At 46.4% G+C, this 17,025-nt stretch overlaps 1 protein-coding gene across 1 annotated transcript; it reads left to right on the top strand.

The window, feature by feature from the left end:
• The first annotated feature begins 12,710 nt into the window (after window positions 1-12,710).
• Window positions 12,711-13,294, top strand: LOC123112712 (histone H4). Its single transcript, XM_044533780.1, has one exon. It carries the CDS (start codon window positions 12,792-12,794, stop codon window positions 13,101-13,103), a length of 312 nt encoding a protein of 103 aa, XP_044389715.1. The 5' UTR covers window positions 12,711-12,791; the 3' UTR covers window positions 13,104-13,294.
• The last annotated feature ends 3,731 nt before the right edge of the window (window positions 13,295-17,025 follow it).

The following is a 17,025-nucleotide window of genomic DNA, read 5'->3' as shown; positions in this document are numbered from 1 at the left end:
AAGGAGATCGCCTACTTCGTGAAGATCTACCGCTAGTGAGGCAAGTCCTTCGTGGGCGACGGCCATGGTGGGATAGACAAGGTTGCTTCTTCGTGGACCCTTCGTGGGTGGAGCCCTCCGTGGACTTGCGCAACCGTTACCCTTCGTGGGTTGAAGTCTCCATCAACGTGGATGTACGATAGCACCACCTATCGGAACCACGCCAAAACATCTGTGTCTCCAATTGCATTTGAATCCTCCAAAACCCTTCCCTTTACATTCTTGCAAGTTGCATGCTTTACTTTCCGCTGCTCATATACTCTTTGCATGCTTGCTTGCTATATGTTGTGAATGTTAAATTTGTTGCCTAAACTTCACTTAAACATAAAGAATCCTAAAAACTGCAACTTTGGTACTTAGTGTCTAATCACCCCCCCCCCTCTAGACACCTCTTCTCAAGGTCCTACGTATGTGCATGTTGACATATGGTCCAACATTTTTGTATTTCTCATAGAAGGATATGCTTGTGGTCCGGAAGGATTTGGTTCACGGGGTTCGACCGTCAAATCAAAGGTCCATGCAGTGAATCATCTCTTTGTGAGAGGACCTTAATGGGGGTACTTACACCATCGTTTAACAGATTGTTCTTCAAATGTAAACTGAACTACATATTGTTCTTTGGATGTTTAACTGAACTCCTGCAGTCGATGCAGAGGAACATGATTTTTTTCATGAGCTTTCACATCAATTCATCAGTGAATAAAATATATATTACCACTTTTTCATGAGCTCAATTGATCAGTGGATGGGGTGAAGGTGTCAAACAATCAAGTGAAAGATAGACGGTAAGTAGCTGCTCGAGCATATCTTAGCATGTATAAACATTCCATCCTTTATGTATGTTGTGTTCTCATTCTAGTTTGATAAGTGAATTGTCTAATGAATCTGACTTCTCACAAGCCATTTATGTTGTGCATATCCTTCGGTTTTCTTGATACCTGTTTGACACCGCCGCTTATTTTATAAAATGTGCATGATTAAAAGATGAATTTGCATCATAAAAATCTTCATAAATTATTGCTAATTGTAAGAGAAATGTTCTGCTTATATTATTCTCCAAATGGTTAATTTGCCCTGCATATAAATTTTTAGATTGTCATTCTACTAATTTTGCTTCTTCTATTTTAGGACAATTGTACTCATTATGTTGTCTGTAAGGAGAGGTTTGTTCGCCCTATGAAAAAATGTTTATAACAAACTATTATTACTAGGCCCACAAAACTTTAATTGGGCTCTGCCCATTTACGGGACAAGTGCAACAAGCAAGGATACAAAGTGATGAGTCCTTTGATGGTGCTTGGTTTTCTCCTTTCCATGGTGCCACGCCTCAATCCGCTGCTCCCAGCCATAGCAAGCTTGAATCAATCGAGGAACGAGTCCCGTGGACGTTTCTCAGGATCAATCTTCGGATGTGTTCGGTAGGTTATTAGCTCCCATCCATTCCTTTCTCTATCGCTCTCTTCCAAGATCTGTTATGCTTCTATGAACATGTCATGAGAAGTAGGAACAATACATGGGCATTCAGAGCACTCGCGACTTCCATTCGGTTTAGTGTGGAGGTTTTATTTGTCCTTGCAGCATGTACTCTCCAATCTCCTCTCGCCTCCCCTACCCTTCCTGGATGCTCTATTTCCCTTTCGCTTTCTCTTACTTGGAATGCCTTTGCTTCCACATTGTTGTTGTCACTTCATAAGAAAATGAATACACATGCGTATGTTTTTGTTCATGTTCAGAAAGACAGATGTGGTTATAGCTGCTATACTGATTACCATATATTCCTGAAAAAATAGATAATAAAAATCAGCTTATTGTTTTACCTCAGTCTCATAGAGAAGCTTATTGTAGTATACATGTGTATGCTACCTCTTGAGACTGCGTTGGTTTTCCCTTGAAGAGGAAAGGGTGATGCAGCAAAGTAGCGTAAGTATTTCCCTCAGTTTTGAGAACCAATGTATCAATCCAGTAGGAGACAATGCACAAGTCACCGAATACCTGCACAAACAATCAACCACTTGCACCCAACATGATAAATGGGTTGTCAATCCCTTCATGGTCACTTGCAAAGTGAGATCTGATAGAGATTGATAAACGGTAAAGTAAATATTTTTGGTATTTTTGGTTTATAGATTGGAAACTAAAGATTGCAAAATAGTAGATCGGAAACTAGTAAGATGTAAAAGAGATTCAATATAATGGAAAAGAGACCCGGGGGCCATAGGTTTCACTAGTGGCTTCTCTCAAGATAGCAAATATTACGGTGGGTGAACAAATTACTACCGAGCAATTGATAGAAAAGCACATAATTATGATGATATCCAAGGAAATGATCATGAACATAGGCATCACGTCCGTGTCAAGTGGACCGAAATGATTCTGCATCTACTACTATTACTTCACACATCGACCGCTATCCAGCATGCATCTAGAGCATTAAGTTCATAAAGAACAGAGTAACGCATTAAGTAAGATGGCATGATGTAGAGGAATTAACTCAAGCAATATGATGAAAACCCCATCTTTTTATCCTCGATGGCAACAATACAATACGTGCCTTGCTGCCCCTACTGTCACTCGGAAAGGACACCACAAGAGTGAACCCAAAGCTAAGAACATCTCCCATTGCAAGAAAGATCAATCTAGTAGGCCAAACTAAACCGATAATTCGAAGAGACTTGCAAAGATATCAAATCATGCATATAAGAATTCAGAGAAGAACCAAATAATATTCATAGATAATCTGATCATAAATCCACAATTCATCGAATCTCGGTAAACACATCACAAAAGAATATTACATCAAATAGATCTCCAAGAACATCGAGGAGAACATGGTATTGAGAATCAAAAAGAGAGAAGAAGCCATCTAGCTAATAACTATGGACCTATAGGTCTGTGGTAAACTACTCACGTTTCATCGGAGAGGTAATGGTGTTGATGTAGAAGCCCTCCATGATCGAATCCCCCTCCGGTAGGACGCGGGAAAGGCCCCTAGATGGGATCTCATGGGTACAGAAGGTTGCGGTGGTGGAAAAGTGGTTTCGTAGCTCTCCTGGATGTTTTCAGTGTATAAGAGTATATATAGGCAAAGGAACTAGGTCAGGGGAGCTACGAGGAGCCCACGAGGTAGGGGGCGCGCCCTACCCCCTGGGTGCGCCTTCCTGCCCCGTTGCGTCTCCGACTTCATCTCCAAGTCTTCTTGTTTCCTTTCGGTCTAAGAAAGATCATCGCGAAGGTTTCATTCCGTTTGGACCCCGTTTGGTATTCCTTTTTTGCGAAACTCTAAAATAGGCAAAAAAAAACAGAAACTGACACTGGGCCCTCGGTTAATAGGTTAGTCCCAAAAATAATATAAAATAGCATATAAATGCCTATTAAACATCCAAAACAGATAATATAATAGCATGGAACATTCAAAAATTATAGATACGTTGGAGACGTATCAAGCATCCCCAAGCTTAATTCCTGCTCGTCCTCGAGTAGGTAAATGATAAAAATAGAATTTTTGATGTGGAATGCTACCTAACATATTTATCAATGCAATTTTCTTTATTGTGGCATGAATGTTGAGATCCGAAATATTCAAAACAAAAGTTTAATATTGACATAAAAATAATAATCCTTCAAGCATACTAACAAAGCAATCATGTCTTCTCAAAATAGCATGGCCAAAGAAAGCTATTCCTACAAAATCATATAGTCTGGCTATGCTATATCTTCATCACACAAAATATTTAAATCATGCAAAACCCCGGTTCCAGCCAAACAATTGTTTCATACTTTAGTATTTTCAAACCTTTTCAACTTTCACGCAATACATGAGCGTGAGCCATGGACATAGCACTGTAGGTGGATTAGAATGGTGGTTGTGGAGAAGACAAGAAGGAGAAGATAGTCTGACATCAACTAGGCGTATCAACGGGCTATGGAGATGCCCATCAACAGATATCAATGTGAGTGAGTAGGGATTGCCATGCAACATATGCACTAGATCTATAAGTGTATGAAAGCTCAAAAAGAGAGTAAGTGGACGTGCATCCAACTCGCTTGCTCACGAAGACCTAGGGAATTTTGAGGAAGCCAGTCATTGGAATATACAAGCCAAGTTCTATAATGTAAAATTCCCACGGGTATATGAAAGTGACAACATAGGAGACTCTCTATCATGAAGATCATGGTGGTACTTTGAAGCACAGGTGTGAAAAAAGGATAGGAACATTGTCCCTTCTCTCTTTTTCTCTCATTTTTTATTTGGCCTTCGCTTTTTTGGGCCTCTTTTTTTCCTTTTTTTCATCCGGAGTCTCATCCCGACTTGTGGGAGAATCATAGTCTCCATCATCCTTTCCTCACATGGGACAATGCTCTAATAATGAAGATCATCACACTTTTATTTACTTACAACTCAAGAATTACAACTCAATACTTAGAACAAAATATGACTATGTGAATGCCTTCGGCGGTGTACCGGAATGTGCAATGATTCAAGAGTGTCATGTATGAAAGAAATATGAACGGTGGCTTTGCCACGAATACAATGTCAACTACATGATCGTGCAAAGCAATATGACAATGATGAAGTGTGTCATAATAAACAGAATGATGGAAAGTTGCATGGCAATATATCTCAGAATGGCTATGAAAATACCATAATAGATAGGTATGGTGGCTGTTTTGAGGAAGGTAATGGTGGGTGCATGGTACCAGCAAAAGTTGCGCGACACAAGAGAGGCTAGCAATGGTGGAAGGGTGAGAGTGCGTATAATCCATGGACTCAACATTAGTCATAAAGAACTCATATACTTATTGCAAAAATCTACAAGTCATCAAAACAAAGTACTATGTGCATGCTCCTAGGGGAAGGGTTGGTAGGAGTTAACCATCGCACGATCTTGACCTCCACTCATTAGAAAGACAATCAATAAATAAATCATGCTCCAACTTCATCACATAACGGTTCACCATACGTGCATGCTACAGAAATCACAAACTTTAGCACAAGTATCTCTCAAATCCACAATTACTCCACTAGCATGACTCTAATATCACCATCTTTATATCTCAAAACAATCATAAAGAATAAAACTTCTCATAGTATTCAACGCACTTTATATGAAAGTTTTTATTATATCCATCTTGAATGCCCATCATATTAGGACTAGTTTTATAACCCAAGCAAATTGCCATGCTGTTCTAAAAGACTCTCAAAATGATATAAGCGAAGCATGAGAGTTCAACAATTTCTATATAATAAAGCCACCGCCGTGCTCTAAAAATATATAAGTGAAGCACTAGAGCAATATTACCTAGCTCAAAAGATATAAGTGAAGCACATAGAGTATTCTAATAAATCACGATTCATGCATGTCTCTCCCAAAAGGTGTGTACAGCAAGGATGATTGTGGTAGACTGAAAAACAAAGACTCAAATCATACAAGACGCTCCAAGCAAAACACATATCATGTGATGAATAAAAATATAGCCTCAAGTAAAGTTACAGATAGACAAAGGAGAAAGAGGAGATGCCTTCCGGGGCATCCCCAAGCTTAGGATTTTTGTTGTCCTTGAATATTACCTCGGGGTGCCTTGGGAATCCTCAAGCTTGGTCTCTTGCCACTCCTTATTTCATAGTCAATCAAATCCTTACCCAAAACTTGAAAACTTCAGAACACAAAACTCGACAGAAAATCTCATGAGCTCTGTTAGTATAAGAAAATAAATCACCACTTTAGGATACTGTTGCAAAATCATTATTTATTTATATTGGTGTAATATCTACTGTATTACAACTTCTCCATGGTTCATACCCCCCGATACTACCCATAGATTCATCAAAATAAAGCAAACAACACGCGAAAAACAGAATCTGTCAAAAACAGAATAGTCTGTAGTAATCTGTAACTCTCGAATACTTCTGTAAGTCCAAAAATCCATCCAAATCAGGAAAACCTGAGCAATTTGTGTACCAATCCATAGAAAAAAGAATCAGATCAAATCACGTTTCTGTGAATTTTCAAAACTAATTTACTAAGCGCAAAAGTTTCTGATTTTCAGCAAGATCAATACAACTATCACCGTAAGCTATCCTAAAGGTTCGTGTCAAAAAACGTCTTACATTATGGGACGGAGGGAGTAATAAATAATTCATCTAGACTCTGGTTAGATGTGGTTTTATGTTTTAATTAGATTTTGTGCCAAGTAGAACCTTGAATACTATGAGAAGTTTGATTCTTTATGATTGTTTTGAGATATAAAGATGGTGATATTAGAGTCATGCTAGTGGAGTAATTGTGGATTTGAGAGATACTTGTGCTAAAGTTTGTGATTTCTGTAGCATGCACGTATGGTGAACCGTTATGTGATGAAGTTGGAGCATGATTTATTTATTGATTGCCTTTCTTATGAGTGGAGGTCGGGATCGCGCGATGGTTAACTCCTACCAACCCTTCCCCTAGGAGCATGCGCATAGTACTTTGTTTTGATGACTTGTAGATTTTTGCAATAAGTATATGAGTTCTTTATGACTAATGTTGAGTCCATGGATTATACGCACTCTCACCCTTCCACCATTTCTAGCCTCTCTTGTGTCGCGCAACTTTTGCTGGTACCATGCACCCACCATTACCTTCCTCAAAACAGCCACCATACCTATCTATTATGGCATTTTCATGGCCATTCTAAGATATATTGCCATGCAACTTTCCATCGTTCCATTTATTATGACACACTTCATCATTGTCATATTGCTTTGCACGATCATGTAGTTGACATCGTATTCGTGGCAAAGCCACCGTTCATATTTCTTTCATACATGACACTCTTGAATCATTGCACATTCTGGTACACCGCCGAAGGCATTCACATAGTCATATTTTGTTCTAAGTATTGAGTTGTAATTCTTGAGTTGTAAGTAAATAAAAGTGTGATGATCTTCATTATTAGAGCATTGTCCCATGTGAGGAAAGGATGATGGAGACTATGATTCCCCCACAAGTCGGGATGAGACTCCGGACGAAAAAAAAAGAAAAGGAAAAAAAGAGGCCCCAAAAAAGAGAAGGCCAAATAAAAAATGAGAGAAAAAGAGAGAAGGGACAATGTTCCTATCCTTTTTCACACCTGTGCTTCAAAGTACCACCATGATCTTCATGATAGAGAGTCTCCTATGTTGTCACTTTCATATACCAGTGGGAATTTTACATTATAGAACTTGACAGTAGGGGCAGCAAGGCACGTATTGTATTGTTGCCATCGAGGATTAAAAAGATGGGGTTTTCATCATATTGCTTGAGTTTATTCCTCTACACCATGTAATCTTACTTAATGCGTTACTTTGTTCTTTATGAACTTAATGCTCTAGATGCATTCTGGATAGCGGTCGATGTGTGAAGTAATAGTAGTAGATGCAGAATTGTTTCGGTCCACTTGACACGGACGTGATGCCTATATTCATGATCATTGCCTTGGATATCATCATAATTATGCGATTTTCTATCAATTGCTTGGTCACATCGTTGGGATCGGCACCCTCGCGCCAAGGCGCGATGCTGATATAGTAAGATATGGCGATGGGGTGGCTGGCACTTTGAGGCATGGTCGAGGAATAAGGTGCTGAACAAGTCATGTTTTGATTAGAATTCTAGACTACTCCCTCCGTTCCATAATAAAATAGCGTTTTTAACACTACATTAATAGCGTTTTTAACACTACACTAGTGTTAAAAGCGCTTTTATATTGTGGAAAAAAGAGAGTATCATTTACTATTGTGAAGTGGCGGAGGCGGGACTGCATATAATCGGATGTTGGGGAGGGCCGGCAGCAGGCAACAATAAATAATTGTCACTGTTCACATGCATAATACAAAGGAAATGAGGATGTTAGGGAGGGCCCAGCCCTGGTTGGCCACCCCTGCCTCCGCCACTGCTTCTGTGCCAAAAGTCATTGGAATTTATATGCATCCTAGATGTTCGGGGTGATGTCTGTTGATAGGTGCTCATGAGCCATAAAAAGAAAATAACATAACAAAGTTTTCGTATTGCAAATTATCTCGTGTCACTCAACGCCATTCGAGTCCGAAACCCACTCTCTCTAGTATATCTCAACCCGTCATGACAAGCTCGGCAAAAAATCATTCATCAACAAATATATCAAAGTTAGGGGGAAAACATGGTGTGAATGTTTCCTTATTTTGAATGTGATTGTGTAAATGTTTCATAAAACCAGGCTCGCGGGTATCGTAATCCGTGCCGTCCCATGAGCTCGCTGGCAAGCCTAGCAGTGCCGCCTGTGTCGCGCCTCGACACCGGGCATCGTATGACTTCAGCTTCATGCGAGGGTCTGGTGGCATCCCCTCTTCCTCCAAGGTGCTTCACCATCGGTCTTGGGTGTCTGCATCTCTGCTACCATTGTCTCGGCAACCCTGTCCAAAGTGGTCTTGCAACCCACTCTGGCTGCAGATTGCGCAACTGCGAGGCTGGCTAGCGCGGTTTGGAAACTTTTTGGAGTGAGCGGAGGCTGCTCTGAGTGGACTTTCCCTTGTGCGGGCTATGTTGTAGACCACTATGATGTCGCACCCTCCTGGTGTGGTTGATTCTGTGGATGAAGGAGAACATACCTCTTTGGTGGTTCTTCCCTCATGTTAGGCCTTGCTCGTCACCATTATCTGATGTGTCGGCTGCCTCTATGTGCGAGGACATCACTGACGTTGTGGCTCCGGTGTTGCTGATCAAGCCCAAGCTACAAATGATGGGTGGGAAGCATGCTTTGCGTTTGTCGATGGTACATGTGGACTCACTTGTGGCCTCGACTGTGGTTTTGCCGCCACCCACACCACCACCATCGGAGACCACAGAGACAAGAGGGTGTGCACTAGCCATCGTTCCGACATTCTGAATTAGAAATCATTTGGGAGCAAAAGCAGGAAGAATGGCGTCATAGGAAAGACGTCTGCGGCTACTTGATAGATGGTTATCTTCTTTTTGTGTTGTTGTGCATGGTGTCTTTGTTGATGTGTTTTCGATGAGGCTCCTTTGCGTTGTTGTGTTTCATAGGCCGTGAGGTTAGCCTGTAGCTGTTGTGGGCGTTTGTCCGCCTCGAGTGGTTGTGGAGATTCATGCTTTGGAGCATTCCGGAGGTAGTTATAGTTTTATAGTTTTCGTTGAGTTTCTATCAATTAACTACGCTATTCTCTTTCACTTAATTAATCAACATCCTTTTGCCTCTGATTTTTTATTTAGCAAGCTTGGCCCTCCTTTTTGAAATAAATACTTTTTAAGACATTTTTAAATAAATATTTTTGAGACAATTTGAAATAAATAAATAAGAGCAACTCCAACGCGCCGACCCAAACGGACGGCGCTTTTGTCCGATTTTTGTCCTTTTGGGTCGAACGCCCGCTCGGCGTCCGCCCTATTTAAAATTTGAGTCAGGAATGCACCCAACGGCCGTGACCCATTTCATGTCTGCACACAAATTTTGAAAAAGGCCTGCGGCCATAGATCATGACAGCGGCCATGCCGTCGCCCGAAGTTCATGCCGGCACCATGCTAGCGCCGGCATACAATGCCAGCTTCAGAAAAACACCCCACAATTCATGTTGGCGCACTTGCCAGCGGCCGGCACACATGCCAGCACACAAAAAGGGGCGGGAGTTCGACCACGCCATCACGGCCGTGGTCATGCCAAGACACTTGCCGACATACAAAAAAGGATGGCGCTCGCATCGAACTTGAGCATGTCGGACTGCATCTTCTCGAACCACGGCCTCTTCCTTGGCGACACGGTGTTGAGATCCACCTTCATGATATCCACCCCCGTCATCATGCTAGCGAGAGCCACTTCTTTCATCTTGGTCTTGGCATTGGTGGCCTCGATCTCTAGCATCTTGGCTTACTTCTCCGCCTCCATATCAAGCATCCTCGTTTGCTTCTATGGCTCCATCTCAAGCCCCCTCCTTTGGATCTCCATGAAGGCATTCATTTGGTCTTCCTTGTCTTGCGGGTGCTTCTCCTCCCTTTAGTTCTTCTTGGTCATCATGCCATCCACAGTCGCGATCAAGGTGTTCGACGCCACATCCCGCTTGTCCTTCTTCTTGGAGTTGGTCTTCTCCTGCGGCCGTGGCTTCTCGCCCTCCCCAACCTCCCCCATGGCTTTCTCCCCCCACGCGACATGAGGGTGACATATTGCACCTTGAACTTCTCCTCGTCTTTGATGACCCTCCAACAATGGGAGAGGTTGAAGGACTTGCCATCGTTGGACCTTGAATGCCTCCAAAGCTTGGAATGCGTATAAATGAATTGCATGCAAGCATATTGGCAAATGGATATGGAAATGGACATGCAAGCATAAACAGAATGACGCAAAAGAGGGGCACTTGCAAGCATACCATGTCTTGCATGCCGATGCCGCTCACATGGCATGCCTTGATTCTCTCAAGAGTGGCAAAAAGCTTGTTGCACTCTTGTTGGATCACCTTCCATCGCTTTGAAATGGACACCCACCCGCGTGTGCTTTGCATTTGGTACGGCGGAAACTTCTTGCGCTCATGAAACTCACGATGGCCACTAACCCAAAAGGTTGATGCCTCTTGTTCGGCGTCGGTCTTGTGGTCTTGCCCAATGTCCCTCGAATGCTCACAAAGGAGCTTGTCCTCGGCCACCGTGTATGCATTCGTCCGCCTCCTCTTGCGATGAGCTCGTCCTCGAACAAAGGCTCCCCTTTGATGTCCAAATCATCCTCTTTCTTGAGTCCGCAGTCCTCCGGAAACTCGTGGTCGAGCGGGAAGCCGTCTAGGTCCAGGCCGACCTGTTCATGCATGAAGGCGACCTGATCTTGATCAAAGGTCGACGGTGTGAACGACCCTCGGCCGTCCTAGCTTTGTGTCTCGTCGGGATCATAACCATCCCCGGCGGCACCACCAACGGTCGCCATACCACCCTCGAAGATGATGTTCGGCATGAAGTCGTCATCGCCAGAGGCCGGCATTCCGTCAAACAGGTTGCGTGCGCTCAGCAACACGTCGCCTGGCATCTGCCGCGCGCATTTCCTTGCCCCTCCGGATGACGAGCCACTGGACACCAGTGTGGTGGTGAGGTCGATGGGCGCATGCGCGGGCGTGGAAGGCGGCACCATGCTCACCTCGGGTGAGCATTCCCCGGATAGTCGGGAGGCTTGCGGGTAGACGTGGAAGCCATGTATCGGTTGCGTCGCCGGCGCGTGGGGCGACTCGAGCAGCACCATCCGAGGAAACACAGATGAGCCGGTGCTGGCCGCGGCCACGTCGGTGTTGACGAGGCCTTGTTGGCGGGGGTAATCCTAGGTACATCAGCGCCTCCCTCGTTGTCGCCGCAACATGGGCGTTGGTGGCCTCCTGCTGCGCGGCGGCGGCTGCTTCGCCCCTCACGTCCGTCGTGTGCCTCCGACCCTTTCTCTTCGCCGACTCCCTGGCCCGCTACTTGGGCGTCAGCTTCTTCTTCGGCTTGGCCGCGGTGGCAGTCTTGCAGGAGGCGTGGGGCTTGCCATTGTCGGAGGTGACAGAGGTGATGGCGGACGAGGCGAGGGAGGCGAGGCCGGCGGCGGCAACGAGGTCATCATCCATGGCGAGCGGCTGGAGCGCGGGCGGGCAGGAGGGTTTTTGGAAAAGTGGAGGAAAATGGTGGAGGCTGCCATCGACTGGCGGGTCAGGGGGAGTAGTTGGCGCGCTTCGCGCGCGTCCGTGCCGTGTCCATGCCAACGGAAATGAGGCTAAAAAAGGACCGAAAATGGGTCGGGAGGCGGACGAAATCTGACGCGCGTCCGTTTGGGTCGGCGTGTTGGACCGAATTTTCTGTCCGCCGCGATTCAAACGGACGCCCGCGGATAAAATGAGTCGGCGTGTTGTAGCTGCTCTAAGGGCATGTCCAACGCTACAGGCTGGACGGATGCCTCAGCTCTCCACGTCGGTTCGGGTGGTCCTCGATTGCTGTTTGTGTTGCTTGCAGGCTAAAGGGGGATCTTGCAGAGGAGGCCGGCTCCTGCCTGACAAAAGTGCCGCGAGGCAAAAAAAGACGAGAGGAAGCTGAAGGAAGCGTGGGGTTGAGATCTGGTAAAGCAGGAGAGAGAAATACGAGTAGTAAAAAAGTTGGCCGGCTGAGGCCATTGCTGCGTTGGGCAGTGGATTTTTGGACCGTGGTTTTCCTGCTACTTTTCTACGTGGCAATGGTGAGGCATTAGGTAGGTAGTGCTTCCATTGTACATGCCCTAAGAGCAGGCTTGTCGGACCTGATGACATCTCAGGTGCGGGGCTTTGCAGAGAAGCCCGGCCCGGCACGAGAATGCCCATTGCCCAGCTCGTACGCGTCTGTACAAGTTTCTGGCCACTCTCTTTCTCTCTCAAAAAAAAGGTTCTGGCCACTCTCTCTCTCTCAAAAAAAAGTTTCTGGCCACTGGCACACCGGCCACCGCGAAAACGCAACCGAAAAGTCGCACGCGCGCGCGCGCATCCCCGCCATCGGAAACCATCCCGCGCCCAGCCCTGACTACATCCCCGCCACGTCACCGATCCGCGGCACCCCTCCTCGCCCACTTCCCACCATCCATCCTTCATCCAACGGCGGAAATCACGCTTCACGCGGATCGCGGCCTCTCCCCAGCCCCCCGAACACCGTGACTATATTAACCCACCTCACCCCATCCTCCACCTCCACCACCATCCTCCACCTCCACCACTCCCAACACAAGGCAATCCCACGCAGAGACAGAAAGAAGCAGCGGCGGCGGCGAAGATGTCCGGGAGAGGCAAGGGAGGAAAGGGGCTGGGCAAGGGCGGCGCCAAGCGCCACCGCAAGGTGCTCCGCGACAACATCCAGGGGATCACCAAGCCGGCGATCCGGCGGCTGGCGCGGCGGGGCGGCGTGAAGCGCATCTCGGGGCTCATCTACGAGGAGACCCGCGGCGTGCTCAAGATCTTCCTCGAGAACGTCATCCGCGACGCCGTCACCTACACCGAGCACGCCCGCCGCAAGACCGTCACCGCCATGGACGTCGTCTACGCGCTCAAGCGCCAGGGCCGCACCCTCTACGGCTTCGGCGGCTAGGCCACCAACGCCGAGCTCCTCCAGCCGGCAACGAGATAAATTGTCACTATAAAGCTAGCAGTATTTGTCCAGGGTTCGTGTGTGTCTTCGGTGTTGTTTGCTTTGCTCTGTTCCTGCTTGATGTTGGGATCGATGTACTAGTACCAAGACTGAATGGAAATCGAATTTGGGAATTACAGCGACGTTGTTTACCCTTGAGTCCACCTGCATTCCCTTGCCCAGTTCGTTGATTTGTGCACGATGTCCATCTTATCAGTGCGTTCCCATTTCCCTTTCCGCCGCTCTGTATCAAACTGCCCCCAAATCAAGCTGACCGTGTTTTATTTTTATATTCATGTGTGATCTGCGCCTGTTGATACTCGTAATGGAAATGCTGTTGGGGATCTACACTGTACGCGTCAAAATGCCTTGTTATTAGGTGTACACCATTGCCAAGAATGTGATGGAACTGTGAAATTGCAGTGTCGTTTGCCCCTGAATTCACCTTCAATTTGTTGCTCAGTTCATTTCTATTTGTGCAGGATGGTGAATCTTATCAGTTACTACTAGTTTTCAGTTACCCTTTCAGTGGCTGTGTATCAAATTGCGACCAAATCAAGCTGGCTGGTTTTGCCTTTACCTGCTCTTGTGTAATGGCCATCGCCTCCCATAGAGTTCAGATAGCCCTGTGACCTGCCTGCATTTTGTGTTTGCCTCTGGTATTGCTGTGTTTCATCCATGTGTTCTCAGAACGAGAATACAATTGGGAGTTCTGCAAGCTTTTCTCTGAACAGGAAGGTGGCTTTTCTGTACTGTACATGTAAAAAATACTGCGTTATTAGGTGTACAACATCAGTGATAAACTTTACAGTTCGGCTTGATGCATACAGTATAAACATGGTTAGCAGAGTTTGCAATCTCAGTGATGATAAAATAACCTTTCTGCATCTAGCACAACATATCATTATCATGCACATCAACTAGTAATTCTTATCTCATTTTATCTCTGAATACTTCTTTATCCTCATCCATGCCCTACTGCACACAGGAGGATTTATACGAGTATCAGCAAATTGTTACTTAAGCTTCTTTCGTCCCGGCGTTGCTGATGGCAAGTCATCAGGATTCAGGAGGCAGTGGCAGACAGCGTACTGGCATCTGAAATAAGTGCTGGGTCCAAAAGTTTCGGCTGGGAGCGGTGTTGCCTAGGTTGGAGATGATTATGCTTTGGAAGTGTTGAAATAATGTCGAGCACACGTGCGGACAGTCTCGTGGAAGGCGCTTATTTGTTGTAGTTGAAGGAAAATGGCTAGGTCGTTGAGAATTGTATATTTTTTTAACAAATCTGACACCTTTGAGCAACTTACATGTCTGGCCCATTGGCAAAACTATTCGGAATCTGGCCCTTGGGGTCGGCGCCACACCACATGGCGCCGAACCTGTACATCTCGGTGGCATCGAGCAAATCGGTCTCTAGGGTTTCTGTTGGGCTCACCAGGGGCCGGCGTCGCACAACATGGCGCAGAACATGTACACCTCGGCGCCGACCCTATGGGCTAGATTCCAATATAGTTTTGCCCAGAGGCCACGCTCAAAGCGACTAGATTTGTCAAAAAATACTTGAGAATTTCAGGTTGAGTCTTTGGTTTTGGTCACATGGAACATTTTGCGTTGTTGCATGCCTGAAATAAGTGTTGGCTTTAGCTCAGTTTTTTTTTGAGGGGGCTTTAGCTCAGTAAAACAACCAGTTATGCATGTAGCAACGTGTTGTTGTTAACTTGTACTCCCTCCGTTTTATTTACTCTGCATATCAGATTTGACTAAAGTCAAACTTCATAATGTTTGACCAAGTTTATAGAAAAGAATACAACCCTTTACCATAATGAATTTATATGATGTGAAAGTACAGTCAATAATGATTGTAATGGTATTGATTTGTCATTGTATATGTTAATTTTTTTGTCTATAAACTTTGTCAAAGTTTGCGAAGCTTGACTTTACCAAAGCTAATATGAGAAGTAATAAAAACGGGCGGAGTACTCAGTTGCTACCCGGGCCGTGCCGGTGGGCAATTTAGAGGAAATGAACGGTCTAATTGGACGTTATCGTTAAACCGAGTCAACTTGAGCACTAGATGCTGCAACATTTTTATCATGTGCAGCCAGACCGCTGCCTAGAAGGCACTCGCACGTAGGCCCAGGTTGCAAACACAATGCGGCCCGCTTTCGGTTTTCGTTAATTAACGGGAAACTTCTCTGCTAGTATTTAATTAACCGATGAGGCAAATCTATGGGGAATCTTATGCCTCTGCTTTAAAAAAAATGCGGGCCCGCTCCAGCCTGCCTCTGTTTGCATGTGTTTTTTTTGTGACAAATGCATACTACCAATATGGGTGAAGTTCTTGAATCCCCTCTGTTTTTAGTGGCGAACCGACCTAGCGAGGCCATGGAGCAGGGACGCAACCAACCAGCCAACCGAGCCAGCGCCCATCAGTGTATATCCTGGGTCGGGTTGGTGCGTCCCGGTGCAACCATCCGCACCAAACAAACAGAGCCGTTGCTTTGCCACTTCTGGTTCAACCACTGCTAGCTCCTGTCACTCCCACTGCACTGCCAGCCCACCTGAGCTGAGCACCTCCATATAACCGATCCCACCGGCACAGTGACACGGCAACGCACTCACTGACTCACCCCCAAGCACGTACGAGAACCAGCCAGCTCGCGCGCTAGCTTGAGTGTCAGTCATGCCGATGCCGGCGCCCGCGGGGACCGGGTGGCCGCGCCAGGGCGAGCACGCCGCGCGGTACCGGCAGCGCGAGGAGTACGCGGCGCGGCGGGCGCTGTTCCTGCAGACCTACCGGCTGTCCGCCCCCGGCGAGGAGGACGAGGATGAGGCCGCGGCAACGGGGCTGCGCGGGCGGGCGGCGCGTCTGGTGCGCGAGGCCAGGGTCGCCGGGAGGGCCGCGGCCGCGCGTGCGGCGTGCCGGGCGTGGGAAGCTGGCAGGGCCTCGGCCGCCGGCGCGGCGTCCCGTGCGCGGTCGTGGCTCGGGGCGGGGCTGGGCAGGGCGTGGCGCGGGTGGACGCGGAGGCCCCTGCCGCGCGTGCACGGCCACCGCCACCTCCACCATCGGTCCTTGCTCGGCTGTTTCGGCGGGAGGTACCGCTACCTGCAAGGCTTCGCGTGACGAGCTCACTCGTACACAGCACAGTGCGAGCTATGTACGCGACGACGGCAGCGGCACGTACCGCGATTGCTAGGAGAAGTGGGGATCGATCGAGATAGACTTGTTACTATTGCTACCCGCGTAAATATTTGAGGCCATGTTTCGATTCAAGGGACTATTTTTAGTTTGACTAAAACTAATTTTTTTTAGAGGCTAAAGTTTCAATCACCCCTGACTAAAGAGAGGCTAGAACTAGTCTTGAGACTAAAAAAATTTAGTCAGGGAAACCCTACTAAAATGTAGATTAGTCTTCTCTCTCCTCATTTAACTCCTCTCCTTTAACACATGCGAGTTCGGGATTGAAGGGTTTGAAGGATAATAAATGCTCATTAACTCATTTTAGTCTATTTAGTATTTGTATCCAAGCATGGGTGAGGCTAGCAAATTTTAGTCCCACTACTTTTAGTCATGAGACTAAAACGTATCCAAGCACCTTCTGAGACGGTTTGCTCGCACGGGCACGTATGCCTGCCGTGTCCGCCGTTCGACATTGTATCCCGTGCATATACACACGATGATGATGTACGAACTATTGCTGGTTTATTGGGAAAAACAACTGTTTTTCTCCACAACCACCGCGTCGGCGGGCAAACGGAAAGTTAATTTCGCACTCGATCACACCCTGCCTGCCCTTCAGAGCAGTAGCCTATCTGTGAGTCTCTGGTCTCACCACCAGACGCATGTTTGACTCGTAGTTGGCCCGAGCTTACACAAGCCTGA

This window comes from Triticum aestivum, chromosome 5B (genome assembly GCF_018294505.1).
Source record: "Triticum aestivum cultivar Chinese Spring chromosome 5B, IWGSC CS RefSeq v2.1, whole genome shotgun sequence".
Classification (NCBI taxonomy): Eukaryota; Viridiplantae; Streptophyta; class Magnoliopsida; order Poales; family Poaceae; genus Triticum; species Triticum aestivum.
This window is presented reverse-complemented; position numbering and strand designations above follow the sequence as displayed.

What these genes read in the sequence shown, in the direction of transcription:
- LOC123112712 (XM_044533780.1), top strand. Translation starts at nt 12,792, where the DNA reads ATGTCCGGGAGAGGCAAGGGAGGAAAGGGGCTGGGCAAGGGCGGCGCC.